General features: G+C 26.8%; 1 protein-coding gene across 2 annotated transcripts; it reads left to right on the forward strand.

Moving 5' to 3' along the window:
• Nucleotides 1-6,204: 6,204 nt before the first annotated feature.
• Nucleotides 6,205-14,067, forward strand: LOC107173928 (protein zyg-11 homolog B-like). Of its 2 annotated transcripts, XM_015524673.2 has the most exons (14): nt 6,211-6,365; nt 6,446-6,713; nt 7,418-7,612; nt 7,797-8,016; nt 9,004-9,184; nt 9,433-9,578; nt 9,675-9,815; nt 9,895-10,119; nt 10,782-10,890; nt 10,966-11,115; nt 11,325-11,511; nt 11,608-11,885; nt 11,982-12,114; nt 12,223-14,067. In XM_015524673.2, the coding sequence occupies exons 2-14, from the start codon at nt 6,463-6,465 to the stop codon at nt 12,260-12,262; spliced, it is 2,256 nt and encodes a 751-aa protein (XP_015380159.1). In that variant the 5' UTR covers nt 6,211-6,365; nt 6,446-6,462; the 3' UTR covers nt 12,263-14,067. The 2 variants fall into 2 exon arrangements, with proteins under 2 accessions (XP_015380158.1, XP_015380159.1); XM_015524672.2 differs by having other exon boundaries at nt 6,205-6,713.
• The last annotated feature ends 482 nt before the right edge of the window (nt 14,068-14,549 follow it).

Genomic DNA, 14,549 nt, shown 5'->3' on the forward strand with positions numbered 1-14,549 from the left:
GCTTACTGGTTGAAGTTGTTGAAACAGGAGTTTTGGTCAATTGAAACCTTTGAGATGACTGGCGTACAGGAGGATTCGATGGAGGCTGAAGATCAGTCTTAAAATAAACATATCTAGCACTGTTCATCGTAGTGAAAGATTGAATGTCGGCCAGCAAGGAATCTTCATCTGAATGGTCACGAGCAAGCAAATAATAACACAAGTCTCGGCAATGAGGGCCTTCAATGATTTGCTGCTTCGTTTCAGCAAACGATAGTCTTACCTCACGATACAGACGTGTTTTGTCGTGGAAGTATTCGGCTGAAGATTCATTTTTGTTTTGAATACGTGACAATAATAATTTCATACACTCTACTAACGAAGTGGAAGAATTTGCAAACGTGGACACTAACTGTTTTTCAAAATCAGACCACGTACTAAAGTTTTGTCCACATAGCCAGTTACTTGCGGCAGAAACCAATTTTGTTCGGATAATTTCAAACTTGAATGCTTCAGGCCAATGATGAAGTCGAGCCACCGACTGTACTGACTGAAGCCGATCTCTGGCTTGAGCCCTAGACTCAATGCCCGAAAAAATCTAATAGTGTTGTGGAAGTCCGGCATAACATAGAATTCATCGGAATTAGTAGGAAAAGGAGATTCATTACGTATAGGAGTGTTGTCACGTTCTAACAAGCGGTTGATCAGAAGTTGATTTTGTTGTAGAAGACGTGTACACAACGTACTATTGATATCAATGCTTGAATTAGTGATTACCGACGTTGGTAGGGCAGTGTTAGCTGAAGATTTTTGTTTCGAGTTGTCGGTCAAGATTATTGGCACGCGCAATTATTATTTTCCAACCTAAAAATAACTTTACTTACGTCTAGTGAGTTGTGACGTCACTTTTGTCAGAGGAAGAGCCGAATTTTCGATGTTAGAAGATAATAATTCTAAAACATTGCAATTACATCAAAAAAATGCCATTCAATTTATTATACCATGTAATGTGAACAGTTTCAACAAGCTAATTATGCTTACATGTCTTCGAATGTACTATCAAGAGTTTCAGAAGCAACAATGATAAAGTATGTATACAATTAAATTTAGAAATACACCACTTACTATATTAATGACACTCTAATTTCTTACCTTAGCTATGCAATTTATATGGTCATATCTCATATACAAATAATAATGCCAATATTAAAAGATAATTTTATAAACAGAAAAAAAACTTAAACTAACATTAGATACATTAACTAAATCAAATTACATATTTACACACACATTCAACAACAAAAAAGTAAACTAGCGACTGGCCTAACCTATGCAAAATAATAGAAGCAACAGACAAATTTAAAAATAATGAAAGAATAAAAACAATTATGAATATTACTCCACTTACATACACAATGAGTGCAGTGTTCCATAAGGTGAGATTTTACCTAAATAATGTAAATGATTTTTTCAATTGTTTTGTATTCTGTTTCAGACTCCAACTACTTTATACATTAAACAAACATTCAAAAATCCTGAACCCAATCAATACATTATTAACAAATTTTTCCATAACATATCATTTATTCATCATTTTTTAAATTCAATTTCTTCAATAAGACATACGATGAATTTCAAAAATACATAGAAACTAATTACACCCTTAAAACGCAAAAATACTATAAATTATTAGAGGAACTGGCAGAATCAGTTAAAATAAAAAAAAAATAAAATTCCTTGCTACTAGAGGTAGATGAAATTTTGGAGCTCCTAAACACCAAATCGGAAACCAGAAATACTCCACTTAAACATATTATCCAGCCATCAACCACCACATCTTCAAGTATAACGTATTATGGAAAATGTATTGCATTGGATATGTTTATAGATGATAACTATAGGAATGCTCCACTCCCAACAACACCGGATCGGACTCCATAATAATGTAACTAATAAAATCTGTTTTCAAAGATATAATTATATGGTATTTCTTTATTATAAACTCTATTGTATTTCAGTGCAAGAATTGTATTTTTGGTGATTTTTCAAACCCAAGATCTAACAAACAGAAATGTGCTCAATACCCCCCCTCCAGTTCACCAAATACAATTTTTCAATATATCTTCGGTAGTGATTTTCAAAAAATCGTAATAAATCAAGTTTTGAACTCAAGGATTTGAAAATGGTATGAGTGCATTCCTCGCTATCTTAACTATCATCCTTTAGTGTTTTTGAGAACAACAAGTCCAAATTACGATCGCCCGGCCGGTAAGTATAAGATTTACCGCAGGGATGCAATCCCCCCGTACTCGTTAAACTTCCACCCACCAAATACTCCCACGGTATTCGTTTCCGCAAAAATTTGAAAACGTCAAACTGATCAGCGGCTCGTGCACTACAGAATTAATGTATTAAATTGTAACATACCGACCCCGCCATCAAATCTTCCGTGTCCAAAAAATCAAGAGGTATTCATTTCCGAAAAAATTTGAAAACGTCAAACTGATCAGCGGCGTGTGTACTACAGAATTAATGTGTTAAATTGCAATATATCGCAGAGAAAATGACCCTCCATTTCCGGTGGTAGGTAGAAACAAGCCAAGATCGTTATAGAATAATCCTTATAGGTACGCTCTTGGTCTGTTTCTATAGTGTTTCTACAGATCCCCAGAAATGGAGGGTCATTTTCTCTGCGATATATTGCAATTTAACACAATAATACTGTAGTACACGAGCCGCTGATCAGTTTGACGTATTCAAATTTTTTCGGAAATGAATACCTCGGGATTTTTTGGGCAGGGAAGATTTGATGGCGGGGGTCGGTAATATTACGTAAATTCGCGAGATGTGTTAATTTATATATATATATTTACCTATATATATTTCATTTTAAAATCTATGCACGTAATAGCCGTATAAGTACCTAATTTAACATTTTAGATTTTGAGCAGAGCGAGGAATGTATTTATTTTACCATTATGTCTGTTTTTTTTTGTGTCATCACGTTTCGGGGCAGTAAAAATGCTTCGATTTTCGACTTCAGTACCTTGTTAAATCAGAAAGTGAATCTATAATTGGTACTTCGAGAGGTCAAAAATAAAAAATTCTCAATATTTTTCTAAATAATCGGGATGAACAAACTAAAAATTAAGGAAAAAACGGGAATTAGCAATAGCAGTTGAAAAATAAAATAAATTCAGTCACAATTATTCTTTATAAGCATTCAAAGGTTGAATTTTGACAAAATACGTAAAAATCACAAAAATTCATAAAAAATTTTCTACAATTTTCTACAAGATTTCTTACAAGTTTTTCAATTTTTATCAGTCCACTGGAAATATCGATAAAAATGTATTTGTCGGGTAGAAAAGCTTGAAAATTTAATACAAGGCTTCTAACACATTGTAACAATAGCAGATTAAAAATACATAGGCACGATATTTTTTATAAGCATTTAAAGTTCAAATTTTGACTAAATATGTAAAAATTAGGGCAATGTTCAAATTATCTAAATAGAAATTCATAAAAAATTTTCCTTTTATATTTTAGATTTGAAAATTTAATACAAAGCTCCTAACATATTTTTAAAATAGCAATTGAAAAATAAAAGAAATAGATAGTCACAATTTTATTTTATAAAAATTCAAATTTGTTCAACATACGTAAAAATCACGAAAATTCCCAAATTATTTTAAGCTAGAAATTCATAAAAAGATTTTATTTTAAATCTTAGATTTGAAAATTTTTAATAATCTATAATATATTCTAGACAGATAACCCGTCTTCGCTCAGAATCGTATTTCGTATACAATGATATAATATCATTGGATTCAAATTTACTTCCATCCATTATAGTAACCCACTTTTAACTTACTGTACAGCATAGCGAAATCCACTTTCGCGCTTTTTTATTATTTTTATTTTTGAGTCTATCATCACCTTTTTGGGCCAGTAAAAGTGCTTCTTCGATCTTTGACTTCAGTACCTCGTTCGATCAGAAAGTGAATCTAGTTGGTACTTTTCTAAATAATCGAGAAAAACAAACTAAAAATTAAGGGGGAAATGGGAAATTTTACGCACACTCAGTTTTCGACAAAATCGATTTTGGTTTTTGATTTCACTTTAAAACAAATGACCATAGATACATGAAATTTTCACCGAATGTTTATATTAGTATATTCTATCCACCATGCAATTTTCAATAATGTTAAACTTAAGTCTAACTATTCATAGGCATTTGAAATTTTCTATCATTATTAGTTTTTTTTTTAAATTAATATCGATAAAAATGTATTTGTTGGGTAGAAAAGCTAGAAAATGTAATACAAGGCTTTTAACACATTGTAAAAATAGCAGTTAAAAAATATTAAAAATACATAGGCACAATTTTTTTTATAGGCATTTCAAGTTCAAATTTTGACTAAATACGTAAAACATATTTAACATATTTTTAAAATAGCAGTTGAATTTTTTTTTTCTTTTTAAACTGCCCTAAGGCTTTTTTATTATAACGATCAATGATCTTTAACAATACATTTAAGAGGTGTACATATATAAATATTAATATTAATAAATTAATGAATAAATATTAAGTAAATATATACAAAAAACATGTTTGGGTTATCACTCCCAATGGAGAGGTCCCAGCCTTGGTCTAATAATTTATACTAAGTCATATGGTCTTCGGCGTTTGAGACGTCTAATGTATTGAGAATTATCAAGTAGTTGAATTGCTGCTGGATTGGTGTGTTTAGCTAGTCTTTTCTCGTGTTTTCTGGCAAACTTGGCAATCTCGTCCTGGATGGAGGTCATCATCAAATCTTGGTGAATAATGTCATTTCTATCGTACCGGTATGCTGCGACAATAGTACGCATAGCAATGTTTTGGCAACGTTGGATAATCTCAATATTGGACTTACTGGCACAGCCCCACAGCTGTATTCCATAGGTCCATATTGGTTTAATTATCACTACATACAAAAGACGTTTGCATGGGAGATCTAATTCGGAGTGTACCGATCAGCCAATACAGTTTTCTCAATTTCAGTTTAATTTGCAGTTTTTTCTGGCGAACATGATGTTCCCAATTTAATCGTGAGTCAAGGTGCATTCTTAGGTATTTCTGAATTACAATAAATAATAATAATAGGTAATACGATTAATAATGTGTGACAACCTTAGATTAATTTAAAAATTAAAAAAAAATTATTTGTTTTTAATTTGTTTTGTAGTTTTATATAAATTTGAAATGTCTAAATTATAAATTGTAATAAGAATAACTACCTATTTATAGATATAATTCATAATACTAAAATGACGTATCACCATTCACCAATGAAAAAAAAAGTGAGCTGCCCCAGAAAAATTGTCTGGATTCAACACTGTATATCATTGGATTAAAATTTAATTCCATCCATTACAGTAACCCACTTGTAACCTACTGTACAGCAGAATGACACCCACGACTTACGCGCCTTTTTTTAGATGATTGGTATAGGTACATTCTTGTAAAATACCCAAACTAACTGAATCTAGGACAATAAACTATAACTACAGCTGTCAGTTACGCTGCATTTGCAACGCGGCTGCAATATATTTTAGATAGATACAAAATAATATTCTATTTAAAATTTCATCAAACATTTATAAGAAATAATATAATTTTTGAAATAAAATGTTTAATACACTATTTTAAATATAAGTTACAGTAGTAATTACTGGAGTTGAGGACTTTTAGTAAATACTAGTTACTGTAACTATTAATATTAATTTGTATTTATAGGCACCCAACTTTTAATAATAATTTAATTATTCGTGCAGTGATGTTATATTTAATAGGTACCTAGTAAACATTAAAAATGTCCTAAATAAAAAAAAGTTTAGAAAAATGTACATCTTATTTAAGTACCTAATTACTAATTATTAATGGTGTAAGATAGTAAGAATAATACATTATACATTATAATAACCTCATGGGTGTTGTAATAAATTGTAAAGTGCAAATTGCAATAGTTATTATTATAAGGTAATTAATTATTAATAGACTTATAGTGTATTGTAAATAATATGTTATTAGTAAACAAATCAATTTTGGATGTTGTGAGCCCCTCACGGCCCTCACCAGTCATGGTTCCATGTTGTTATCAATTGTTACATTTGTGAAAAAAATGTCCACCGTGTTCTACGCATAGATAATAATATTTAATATCACAAATTAGTGATAATACATTAATACCTATGAAAGGATCATAATATTGTTATTATACCTTACAACCTTAGTACATTCTTGCCTGTGCTTCAGTGTTCAGTCTTCACTTTTCATATAAATCAGCTGACTTTTATGGTATAATTATGTGACTTTTGTATTAACTTTTGAGAACTCATTGGTAAACATTAAGGACCTACACTAGCATCATAAGTTAATTTTTTTGTAATTGTTGTTTTTTTTAAATATTTGAACTGTAAGAGATTTCTCCATCCATTATGTATGCCACTCCTGAAACACTGAAAGATTTGTGCATTGATTATATCTGCGACAACATTGAAAAACTTTACATGGCTGGAGAAAAAAGTGAGACCGACTTGCAGCCTTCTGAACCTGAGTATATGTTCATTGACAGCAATGTTTACTTGCCAATGGAGGTGTCCGAGATGTTATTGACAAAACTTAGTGTACGGAATAAACTTAATGATGAAATATTATCATTATTCAGCCATAAAAATGTTTATTTGAGGTTTGTTATTAGTTTTTTTTTTTTAAATATTGTTCAGTTATAAGTCCAATAAAATAAATAATTAGGTATTCATTTATAAATACTTTTTTATTGTTGATAAATGAGAACAGAATTTACTTTTTAAACAAATCTTTTTTTCTTGGTTTTAAACATTATAGTTTAATAAAAAAATCTATTTTTTCAATGTATTAGTAGGTACTACTATGGAACTAATTCAATTAATTTAAACACAGTAAAATTCTTACTATTTATAGACATTAGACACTTTTAAATTTAATAGATACAGATGAATGATCTCATACTTATGTCAGGTTTGCAAGAATCAATAGTAAGTTAATCATCCCTTAAACGTGATTTATTGGTCCTTGATTGTTCCATTAAATTTTATTGAACCATTAAATTTATAAATTTGTATGCAATCTTGCATTAGCCACTTTTGCTAAGATTAGTATCTGCTGGAACTATTAATTTGTATTTATAGGTAGCTAATTTTAATAATAATTTAATTATCCATGCACTGGTTTTATATTTAATACATAGTTAATATTTAAAATGCCCTAAATAAAAAAAAGTTTGGAAAAATGTACATTTTATTTTAAAAATATAAACTCATTATTATATTTCAAACCCAATTTATTACCTAGTATTATTTAATGTGATTATGATATTATTATTTATATTTAAATAGTTTTTATGCTTTTTAGAAATGTCATATTACCAAAAACAAAAAATTTGACTACAAAAGGCCTAAGAACATTAAAAAAGCATAAAATTAAAAAACTAAAAGTTTATGGTTTGGACTGCACAGTAAATGAACTCGTTGGTTCATTAGGAGAATGGACAACACAACATTTAGAATCACTATGCGTCTCCAATAGTTCATTCATAAGTGATTCTTAGTAAGTACTTGTAAAAAAGGGCTAATGTATGTTTAGTTTAATGTTAAAAGATAAATAGATAAGATTTTAATTTAATAATTTTTATATGAATAATACCAAAAAAAAAAAAAATTTAGTAGGCATTAACTTTTTTGTCTCAAATTGCTTTATATCTATAATTTACCAATTACTATATGTTTTTCAGTGACTTGAAATTTTGTGTCGCTGTCTCATTATCAAAATTAAAAAACCTATGTTCACTCGATGTTAGCAATACTGAGTTTAGTACCAACAATTTAATTGCTGTGGTTGAAGATTTGCCTCATTTAGAGTCATTAGATATTTCCAATACAAAAGTTGACACACTTTTGCCATTGGGAAAGAAAAAAAACCAGTTAAAAAAATTAAGTGTGTATAATTTAAAGGTAAAAACTAAAAACAATTTATTTTTATTGACATAATTTAAGAAGTAAAATAATATTTTTGAAACAAACAAGTGTTATCCAAGTTTTTATAAATAATTTAATTCAGCATTTTATTAAGTTAATGATAATAAATTAAGCTTGGATGTTTATGACTTTGCATTTTGTTTTCGTAAAACCAGAATTCCCGAAATATGATATAAATTTGATTTATGAAGTCTAGATTTCTATGATGTAAACTTATTTGGCATATTGTTGATCATATAAATACATATAATTATTATTTCTAGATTATTTAGCATGTATATTATAATTCATAAGTATAATATTAAAAATGTTCCATATTATTATGATTTATCATCATTAATTTGTTATAGTTCAATGAAAAAAAAAATCATAACTAATATTACTGTTTATGAATAACACAATCATAGAATTAGGAAATTAGATATTTATAAACCGACGGCACAGTGGAAACTAATGAAAATTTTAAATTTAAGTATTCATTAATTAGCTCTGTAGACATGGAATGGCCGTCTCTGATTTATAAAACATATGGTCAGATTGCCAAAAATCTTTCAAATTAGAAAATATCAGAAAAATAATTTTTATACAGTGTAATCTTAATACTTTAAGTAGTAAACCTATTTAAAATGTAATTTTAATAGATCAGAAACTAATAAGTCATTTTTTTCATTTTTAATAGCTGTGTATTTTGTAATAAAGTAATTTTAAATACACATTTAAAAGAGTGTAATTTTTTAGTTGGCATTTTAATGGCATTTTGATCCAGAACATCTGAGCTCAAATAATTACTAATAATTTAAAGGGAATTCACTATTTAATTTAAAAAACATATTTATTCATATTATTTGTAGGTATATATAATTTATGAAAATTCACTAATGTAATTTTTGTATTGTATATGCTTATTAAATTTATAAGGTGTTATTACAAAAAGTTTATTTTTGGTTATTTTATTTTTTATAGGAAGCTACAATGCATTTGATTGCCTTTAGTCCACTTAAAGGTATGACATCATTAACACATTTGGATTTATCATCTGAAAAATATTCTCATCCGTTTGAGAATTTTAGTTGCGATACACCTTGGTTACAATTTTTGACTGATCCAAATTGGTTACCAAATTTGGTTTCATTGGATATATCTGGTTAGTTTTATTTTATTATTTTGTAAACCAGTGTTTCCTAACCTATGAGTTACAAAATATTTTTGATGATTTTGAGATGTTCTTTTTAATTTATTTGTTTGTTAATGTTAGTAGACCTAATTTATTCTAAGAATTTTAATGATTTATATTTTGACTTAATTATAAATAAATAATTACTTATACCATGGAAATACATTTTTGTTCCTATATTAAATTAGTATTGTTAAAAATCTTGAATTACATTTTAGGAAGTGATAATGTTGGTCCAAGAATCATGCAAGATTTTTTGACTACTCATAAGAAGTTAAAATTTTTAGGATTAATGCATATGGATGATTGCGGTTTGGCTATGTTCACTGTTCCCACTCATCCATTATATAATCCAGACTTAGTAGTTAGTATTGTTTAAATATATTAGACTATATTATATCATGTATATATTAATGTTTTTAAAAATAACACTACATTTATTTTATTTTAATGTCTTTAGGTTACCGGTGTTGTGACACAAGAGCAATTATTAACTGGATTAAAACGTTACACAAAACGTCCAACATACATTCAAAAATGTCTTTATCACTTATTTAAATGGACTGAAAAGTATAACTGCCCAAAAGTTGACATTATTCAAGTGATTTAGATTACACTAATTAGCTCAGTATTATTTTTAAATACTTTTTTGCTTATAATTTTTGTTTTTGTTGTATTAGTTAATTTTAAATGTGATGAACTGTCTTTCTGACAGTTTCCCGGTACAAATGGCAGCAACTGCTTGCCTTTATAATTTAACCAAGAGTGATCTAGCCTTAAACATTCATCCTAGTGTTTTGGCTAAAGTAGTGGAAGCAACATTAGATGCCATGGAACGTTTTCCCAATCATAATCAGTTGCAAAAAAATACGCTATTGACGTTATGTAGTGATCGTATATTGCAAGTATGTATATCATAATTTATAACTCATTCAATTATCTATAGAAGTGGTTATATTGGATATTTTTTTAATTATTGATTTTATTTTATTATTTTAACCAAGGGGAGTTACATGGGTTCATCTACATAAACTTATTTTTCAGTTATACTTATATTTTTTAAATAACTTAACTTAACAATACTAAGTCCATTTATATAGTGATATTAAAAAAGTAGTAGGGCTGTGGACTTAGTTTTTTCATATTTGTCTAGTCAAGTCGCAGAACAATGTGAATAATGTATAAATATGTTTCATAAGTCATAACACAATAAGGTTGTGTTAAAAATTATGTTTTGCCTATATCCTTCTTATTGTGTATATACGCATATTCGAATATATTAGATAAAGTAAGAGCATGTATAGATACAAATTACAATATTATGTTTAAAATGGTATGGTAACATATTTAAATGCATCTGTTGCTTGTGGCCGATTTCATTATGCAGAAATATACCTGCACATTTTGGTTTTATAACCCAGTTGAAAGACATTTCCAATATTCTTGTTAAAAAAAGTCATAAATTACTTCTCCTCTCTTTTATGGATGTATACAACACATAATACCTACCTATGTAGTATTATTTAAAAAAAATTTCATAATAATATGTAATTTTGGTGAATATTAGGATGTAAAAATGGATAAATTCAGATGTGCAAAATTAGTCTTGGATTCATTACATTATTTTAATGATATTGTTATGAACCGCATGAGTGTTGCAATCTGCAGTATATTAGGTAAAGATTTTACTGTCATTTTTATTTATGGATTTTTGATTTAAATAATTTATTTTAAATTTTAATAATTTGTAGCTGCAAAAATTTCTACATCAGAAACATCACAATTAGGATCTAACCCAAGATATATGGCTAAACTGTTATCAATAGTATATGAAAAACTATCAACTAGAACTATTGATGTTACTATGAAGTTCACTCTTAGCGCACTTTGGAATCTTACTGGTAATAATTTAAAAATATGACATGGTGTTTTTAATGAATATATTAAACTTATGAATACTTATTATGAAAGTTGTTAGTATTATTTTTATAAATAGCAGGATTAATTAAGTAAAAAGTCTATAATATGTCTTACATAGTATTTGTCATTTCAATTAAAAATCAAAATCAAAATAAATTGTTAATTGAATAACACTATTTTTATTTTTAAGATGAATCACCTACAACATGTAAAGTTTTCATCGATGAAGGAGGGTTAACATTATATATGAATATATTAAATACGTTTATTGATAATAGTACTGTAGAAACTAAAGTACTCGGTTTAGTAAACAATATCGCTGAAGTACCACATTTGAGAAATATGCTATTTAGCAATGATATAATTCCCACTTTAAGGTACTTTGGCGTATTTAATTTATTTTGCACAGCTAATATGTAATTATATATTAGTGCAATTACTAATAAATTATGTAATGAATATATTCATTGCAGACGTTTGTTGCGATCAGAACAAATTGACGTAAGCTATTTTGCAGCTGGAATAATTGCTCATTTAGCATGTGAACCTAGTTGGGAAACATTTACTGTGAATAGTAAATCTGAAGTTTTAGAAGAACTACGATATACTGTAAAGCATTGGGTGCCACCTGAGGGAGAAATGGTTGCATACAGATCTTTCCAACCTTTTATTGGGTTACTGAAATCAACTAATACACCACAGGTTCAGCTTTGGGCTGCATGGGCAATACTTCATGTTTGTACTAAAAATTGTTAGTATATTAATATTAATTATATTTATATTGAACTTGCACCAAATATAAAAAATATTTATTTAATTTTTGTAAATAACTATTACATTTTTTTAGCTAAAAAATACTGCGCAATGCTCAGTAAAGAAAATGGCATTGAAATTCTTCAAAAAATTGCTTTGGATAAATCAGTCGATCATGAAGTGTGTGAACTATGCTATAGTATATTAGACTTGATGAATGAATTTAGGTAAGCTTAAGATATCAAAATCAAGTTTTAAAACAATGATCCAAAATATTAAACTGTACACTATAAGTTGTGGTTATTATTATTATTATTTATTTATTATGTTTTTAGGAAAGTTTCTAACCCAGTTCAACCTACTGATTCATTTTAGTTATTGACCTTAATTGTTATATTCCTTTAAATTAACAATAACATTTATTGTTTTTCTTGTTATATCTTTAACTATTATTATTATTTTAATTATTTCTTGATTTTTATGCTTTAAATATTGTACATTTTTCTATTAAAATTGATTGATATATATAAAAAAAAAAATCAAAACTTGTTTAATATATTCTACTAATTATATTTAGTTTTTAATATTTGTTCACAAATTATTGAAATTAGTATCCAGAATGAATTTGGCCATTTGGGACTTCAGACTGATATGAATGAAAAAATATTCTTTTGCTTTTACCTATACATTTATTATTACTTTATTTTCTTATAAATTATATACAAAGAATTAAATCAAGGCTTTGCACCCGTTTAGCCCGTATAGCCAAAACCCTTAAAAATGATAAAACCATAAACCCATATAACCCGATTGATTTTGAAGACATATAACCCGAAACACCCAAAACCGAAATTAAATTCTGGTTTTAACCCATAACCCGTATAAAAAAAAAATGTGAAAATGAATTCAGTTTTTCATAATTGGGAACACTGGTTTTATGTGACAAACAAACATAGATCTATTGTTTTGATTATTTTGAATTGAATTGTGTTATTTTTAAACTTTATATTATATTTTATTATATAAGAGATTACTTATTATTATGTCCGTACTCCGTAGTGAAAATTGTTTTGTGTACGTACTTTTCTACTTCATTCATATTAAAATAATTTTAAATTTTAAAATGCCTAGAAAAAATTTAGTGGTGTATATCAATTTTTTAAACTAAATGTTAACACTAGTAAGTATGTGTGTCAGGTTGAAATTTAACTATTTACCAATAATTTTTATTTTATTCAAGCATAAAATGTATTGCGATTTGCAACCAATCTTCATATATCTCTTACAAGTTAAGTAGTTATTACATTTTTATTATAAGGAATTATCAATAATTTATAGATATATTTATTCAAATTGAAATTTAAATATATTATTCTTTAATTTATTATATTGTTATTTAATATTTTGTTGTTAAATCATATATTTAATATTGTAAAATATTAAATTTAATTATACTAAGTGTGGTACTACTGTATTAGACATTTGTACTGAAAAATTAATTATATAACTTAAAACTTTGTTTAATCAAATTTAAAAATTTACGCTCAACAAAATTGATATATCATTTTAATTAAATAACCCATAACCCAAATAATATACTGGCTAAACAAAACCCATGTTCTTTAAAATTAAGAAAACCTGATACCACAACCTCTATTTTTCTTTGAAGCACCCGAATAAATCATTTGGGTGCAAAGCCTTGAATTAAATTCATAAATATAAAATTTAAATTTATTAAAATTATCTATCTTCTTTTTTCTTTAAGCATTGCTCGTGTTGAAGATAGAAAAGTTATACTTTTAACATTTCAATAATGTAATAAATCTATAAGAATGTCAAGTTAGTTGGTTTCATAATTTTAAAAATATTGAATGTATTATATTTTGAAGTGTTAAAGTTCCATGATTAAATATAGTTTATTATTGACCAATCTTAGGACATGGATCATCACTAGGTTACAATATGCCATATGGTACTATTGTGTTTAAAGAAGATGTATTTTTAATATTGTGTAAAAAAAATCATGCAAATTAAAAACTTTAAATTTATAACACTATTAATATGAATTTACTAATAATAGATTTTTATCTGTTCTAATTTAAATTAAAATATTTTATTTAATAACTTTGTCAAATTTAAAAAAAATAAGAAGATATAATAGATATATGGTATATTTTAAATTTCTGGCTTCAAATTTTTTTTATCTTTAAGTGTTTAGTGTCTTGCAATCACTAAAATGTCTAAAAAAAAAAAATAAGATGTTTTTATAATAAACTCACAAAAAATAAATTTGTAGTTACAAGTATATAGTACCTATATATTTTATTTTATATTTTAAAATTCCTACAATATACTTGGTAGAAAATAACACTAAAGTTTATCTAATCACTTTCACTCTTTTTAAATTTAATTACATCTTTTGTAAAGCAGTTAAAGATTAAATTTATAATTTTTTATAAAACATAAAATTTTAATATAACTTATGTTATTATCAATTATACATATTTTGTATTTCATATTTTTAAAATATTCTATTATTTATAATATTTTAAATTACTAAGGTTATTTTATAGTCATCCCATCATATATAACAGTATTTAATCACACGAAGATATTGAGCAACTGATATTTAATAATGTGTATCAAAATTGTGATAATATTT

This window comes from Diuraphis noxia, unplaced genomic scaffold, assembly GCF_037042655.1.
Source record: "Diuraphis noxia isolate RWA-SAM2 unplaced genomic scaffold, SU_Dnox_SAM2 contig0002, whole genome shotgun sequence".
Taxonomy (NCBI): domain Eukaryota; kingdom Metazoa; phylum Arthropoda; class Insecta; order Hemiptera; family Aphididae; genus Diuraphis; species Diuraphis noxia.

Bases quoted from the DNA above. Each gene is read 5' to 3' on its own strand.
- LOC107173928 (XM_015524672.2), top strand. From the start codon at position 6,463: ATGTATGCCACTCCTGAAACACTGAAAGATTTGTGCATTGATTATATC. The intron at 9,816-9,894 runs GTGATTTAGATT...TTGTTGTATTAG, and splicing joins CAAAAGTTGACATTATTCAA to TTAATTTTAAATGTGATGAA. The intron at 10,891-10,965 runs GTAAAGATTTTA...AATAATTTGTAG, and splicing joins TGCAATCTGCAGTATATTAG to CTGCAAAAATTTCTACATCA.